This window comes from Elephantulus edwardii, unplaced genomic scaffold (genome assembly GCF_000299155.1).
Source record: "Elephantulus edwardii isolate Elephantulus edwardi_28Jun2011 unplaced genomic scaffold, EleEdw1.0 scaffold00281, whole genome shotgun sequence".
Lineage (NCBI taxonomy): Eukaryota > Metazoa > Chordata > Mammalia > Macroscelidea > Macroscelididae > Elephantulus > Elephantulus edwardii.
In genome coordinates this window covers 774,645-780,129 of record NW_006400031.1, presented here as the reverse complement: position 1 = coordinate 780,129, position 5,485 = coordinate 774,645, and the positions used below count along the sequence as shown (strand labels likewise).

Below are 5,485 nucleotides of genomic sequence, written 5' to 3'. Positions count from 1 at the left end.
CCCCCAGTTCGCTCTTCTCCTTGAAAAGCAGAAGAAAAACTCCTCTTTCATTGGTATACAATCCCCCAGCACCCCCTCACCCCCACTCTGAGTATATATACTCCACTCTGCAACTCTCATTCCAAACTCTTATGATAATCTTAATGCCCTAAAATACATTACTTTTAAACTGTTCTCTCCCTCATGGGCTTCAATGCAGTATACATAATTTATCCCCACCTGATGTCAGCCTCATTCTACAACAGTGGTACCACACAGAGCTTTTGAAGTCGGCTTCCTGAAGCCCTGTGTTTCCTTCTACTTTCAGTTCCAAGACTGAATTGCGCATTGGGGGCGATGATTCCCCGGTGGACGACGTCACCAAGCAGGTGCCAGGAAAGAGCAACCTGGTGGACCATCTTAGCTGCCCTATGTGCAACCGGCTGCGTCTGCACTCCTTCATGCTGCCCTGCAACCACTGCCTGTGCGAGAAATGCCTCCGGCAGCTGCAGAAGACGGCCGAGGTCACGGAGAACTTCTACATCCTCATCTGCCCGGTGTGCAACCGCTCTCACTGCATGCCCTACAGCAACAAGATGCAGCTGCCTGAGAACTACCTGCGCGGGCGCCTGACCAAGCGCTACATGCAGGAGCACGGCTACCTCAAGTGGCGCTTCGACCGCTCCAGCGGGCCCATCCACTGCCAGGTGTGCCGCAGCCGGCGCATCGCGCACAAGCGCTGCGTCACCTGTCGCCTCAACCTGTGCAACGAGTGCCTCAAAACCTTCCACTCCGACGTGGCCTCGCAGGACCACGTCTTCATGGAGACGAGCCAGGAGGACCAGGAAGAGAAGATCTGCATCCACCACCCCTCCAGCCACATCACCGAGTACTGCCGCTGTGACAACCAGCTGCTCTGTCACTTCTGCAAGGCGGCCTTGCACAGCGGCCACGACACCATCAGCCTCATCGTCGCCTGCTCCGAGCGGGCGGCTGCGCTCTTCAGCGCCATTGCCAAGTTCAAAGCAGGTCCTGGCTCCCTCTATCCGCCCCCACATTCCCCACCCCAGCGTTAACACACCCCTGCCTCTGACTAACCCATTGCCATGGAGTCAGTGCGGACTCCGCAGCAGATTTTCCGAGGCTGTAAATCACAAGGGAGGAGAATGGCTGTAGTCTAAACAATGGCTAACATTTTTTTCCTAACGTTAGTTTTGCTGGGTTTGTGTTTTTCGTTGTTGTAGCTGTGGGGTTTTTGTTTTTTTATTAATTTTAATGAAAGTTTACAGAGACTTGGGGTTTCTATTCATTCATTATTGCACTTTTCTCCCTGCCCACCTCCTCCCCACTCCCAGTTCACTTTTCTCCTTAATAAGCAAAAGAAAAATTCTTTCATTGCTATGCAATCCCTCCCCCCAAGTCCACTGCACTGTGCAGCCTTCATTCTGGACTCCTGTCACCACAATACCCAATCATATATCCCTTTTAAGCAGTTCTCTCCTTCATCTGTTGCAATGCAATAAACATCATTCCTCCCCTTCTTTTCTGTCTTCCCTCAAACCCAATGTCAGTCCTATTTTACAATAGTGGCCCTATGCAGTATCTGTCCTTTTGTGACAGATATTTCACTCAGCATAATGTCCTCCAAGGTCGGAGGTGTGGGTGTTGTTTTGTTGTGTTTTTTTTTAACTTTTTATTGCTTTTTTTATTGGTACTTTCACGAAAGTTTACAGAAAACTTGGATTTCCATTCCTTCATTGTTGCACATTTTCCTCCCTCCCTCCTTCCCCAGTTTGCTTTTCTCTTCAAAAAAGATTCTTTCATTGTTGCACAATTTCCTCCCTCCTCCTCCCCCTCCCCCCAGTCCACTTTGCTGTGCACCTCTTATTCTGGACTGTTGTCATGCAAATAATCCCTAATCATATATTTCTTTTAGACAGTTCTTTCCCTCATCTATTTCAAAGCAGTGTTCATTATTTATCCCCTCTTTTCTCAGTTTCCCCCCACCCCCCATGTCAGTCTTGTTTTACAACAGTGGCACTATATGGTATTTGTCCTTTTGTGACTGACATGTTTCACTCAGTATAATGTCCTCCAGACCATAATGTCTCTGAGCTACAGAGCAAGGTCCTATTTCAATTAATAGTATTTTTTATGAGTTCCTTGTTTTTCAGTGCTGCATAGTATTCCATTGTGTGACTATAACACAGTTTCTCTATCCATTCGTTTGTTGATGGGAATGGCCAACATTTAGAGAGACTAAGCACATATATTCACATCCATGCAGGTGTGTGTGTGCACGCATGTGCTCTCACACACAGAGAGTTAATTTCCTTAAGAGGAGCTCTAACATGACCAAAGTATTTCAAGCCAATCTGGCTTTTCCACTGTATCAGGAACTTTACACTCCATCCTATAAACCTATAGAATTACAGTGAGTAAAAGTCATTACCTAGGCAACTGTGAGGACAAATTTAAGTCCCAACATTCTGACAGCAATTTTCTCTTTTTTTTCTTTTTGGGTTTTTTTGTTGTTGTTGTTGTTGTCTTGTTGATGAATATATATCAAGCAAAATACTTACCAAAGAGAATGTTAATTTAAAAAGCAGCTTGATTGCAGGGGAGGGAGGAAACTTGACCCTGAGATGCAGAGAAAGGTCCTATTTCAATGCACATGTATGTCAGAAACAAACTTTACTAATTGTCCTGTCACCCAGGGTGTCTCACGAGTGTGAACATTACAGACGTACTTGGATTTTATCCCTGACCATGAGTCTTGAAACATCATTAACTGGTTGGCATGTATTCTCTTTTGGAACCTCCAGAGAAGCCTCTTTAAATAAGTTATATTAAAATAAACCGAAAAATGTCCTAAAAGAGGCATATTGCCAAGCACACTGGCTACATAGAGATTTTCTTAGAGTGGGACTTACTGTGTGTCTTCATCTGGACTGTGCTGGGATCCTTGGAGCCTGGCGTGGCCCAGGGGTGACAGCTGACTGTTCTGTGTGTTGCTATGCAATCATGGAATCCTGTATCTCAAACACTTTAGACTGGTTTTCTCAGAGTCCGTAGCACCTGAAAGTCAGAAAGTGAAGTTCCATTCAGAACTGGAGAGATCATTACAAAATTCCCAGGAGTTCAAGTTTAGGAAAGGAAGCAGGGGCCACTTCCATGGCATAACCATTTCAATACGAAGACTGTAACATGTTTAGGAGCACTGAAACAACAATAACAGAATGATTTAACCAAGATCCGAACTTACTCTTGAGGATTTGATTCACTTTCTGGGGAGGAGCAGTTAGTTTGCATTTTAAATAGATCCCCAGGTAATTTCAAAATCAAGTATCCAAGAACATGCTTGGAGACACTGAGCGCAGGAGAACATCCAGTCTGGATTGACTGTTTAGACCTGAGGGGTCATCTCTGGCTGGACAGTGAAACCATTTGGGAATTTTACAAGCCACGAACATCCCACCCCACTTCATTTAGCATAGCTTATACTGTGGGGTTTTCTGTTTGCTTTACTTTTGTAAGCTTCCCAGGATTCTAATATGCAAAATCAAAGTTGAGACACATTTAATTAAAGAGAGCCCAGAAGTTTAGCTCCACATGACGATTAAGGACCAGCAGAAGTATGGGTTTCACCAAAGAGCTTAGAGGCGCACAATCTCTGGTCCACTCCAAACCTACTGTATTTGGAACATCCTTCCTGAGAGATTTCCTCCACTTGTCTCTAAATCTCACTTCAAATTGCTTCCACTCGATTCCTGGGCCCTAATTTAGGCCAACAGAGTCTGAATTTTAGCAGCTGAAAGGAGGGTTTTTGAAAGCTCATCAGGAGATTCTAAGAATCATACCTTGGAGCAAATCAAGCATTTAACCTTTATAGTTAGAAAAAATTAGGAACTGGCCCATATATCCCCAGTGTACTTATGTGTGACAGCTGACACTCAAACTCATATATAGATGGAGACAATATCTTATTCATAGGGAAATATGTCATATATATGATTGTAATAGACCTGGTCCTTAATAAGGACTCCTTGTGGTTAAGCATTTAGATACTTAATCAAAATCTTGGCCTTTGGAACTCACCAGCCACTCCACAAAAGAATGTAGCTCTCTGCTTTCATAAATATTGTTGTTGTTGTGGTGGTGGTGGTGGTGGTGGTGTACTGTTGAGTCGGAACTCATAGCTGACTTTCTGGCGGCTTTTCAGAGGCAGTTAATAGCAAGGTAGGAGATTGCCTATCCTTGGGAGCATTCTATTCTATCCTACAAAATCATTATTGTTTGTTGTTGTATATTGTCTGAGGCAGAACCAACCCATAGCGGACCCTCCAGCAGATTTCCAGAGGCAGTAAATCACACAGGAGGAGATTGCCCTTTCTCCTTTGGAGAAGCTGGTGGATTTGAACCACCTGCCTTATCACTGAAAGCATAGCTCCTTACCAGTAGGCCACCAGAACTCCCTAATACGATCATTATTGGCCAGAATCAACTTCATGATAAACTTCGTGAGTTTGGGACTCACAATAAGTTTTTGATAAGTAGTAACTAGTACGGAGTGTGTCATATAAGAGACCCAGATTTAGCTTTGATTTAAGACCACCTTTATATTTGTAAGGTTTGAGGGGTGGGATAATGGCTGGCCTTATCTTTCTTGTTCCTCTCTGACTACTGATTCTTCCTTACATGGAAAAAGTTTTTACTCTTACTCTCATGACCTTGTTCCCCAAAAGCTAATCTCTACTAAAGCCCCCCCAAAAAATCCTATTCAAGTGTTTTTAACACTGGATGACTTGAAAAGATAGAGAAATCAATCAATAAGATGAATTTTCGCTACCATAAGTCACAGTAGGGCTTGATAAGGACAAGAAGTTCTTCTTAGGACCATGGAAGTTCTACAGACTCGGCTAATTACCTATTCAATTCCTATCTGCATCTTCTCCCATCCTTTATGAACTCTTGGGAGGGAGAATGTGGCCAGAGGATCTGGGGGTTTCAGAAAGAGAGCTAAGTAGTGGCACTATTTGTGTTCACTCCAAAAACATTAGGAAACAAGTTGGAATGACTTCTGCTCCTCAAACAGCCTTCTAGCCACTTGTACATGATCTAGTCGTGATGTTGCTGTTCTGTGCCTCAAGAGCCTCCAGCAGGTTTTCAGAGACTTGGAAAGTGTCCTTCTTTCTCCCACAGAGCGGATTGGTTTCAATTCCCTGTCTTTGGGCACCAGATCTCTTTTCCCACATACTCCAGTCCTAGTGGTAATCAAAACAGGCATGGCCCCTGCTCTTGCAGGGAATCATGAAGAAACGTTATGGTTTCTTCAAGTAAAAATCATTACAATGACCACTACCCTGCTCCTCTGGCCTTAGGGGTTTTTGGGGTTTTTTTGTTTTTGTTTTTTAATTTAGGTTGTTTATTTTTCATTTCAATGAACATCTACAGAGATTTTGGGATTCCATTCATTCATTGTTGCACCCTTCTCCCCGCACAAACC

The 5,485-nt window shown here is 43.9% G+C and overlaps 1 protein-coding gene across 1 annotated transcript in view; it reads left to right on the top strand.

The window, feature by feature from the left end:
• The window catches only part of TRIM42 (tripartite motif containing 42), a 51,197-nt gene that overhangs the window by 8,438 nt on the left and 37,274 nt on the right, over positions 1-5,485 (top strand). The window contains exon 2 of the mRNA XM_006900342.1: positions 308-1,008. Coding sequence (XP_006900404.1) covers positions 308-1,008 — 701 coding nt within the window. The remainder of the gene's footprint in view (positions 1-307; positions 1,009-5,485) is intronic.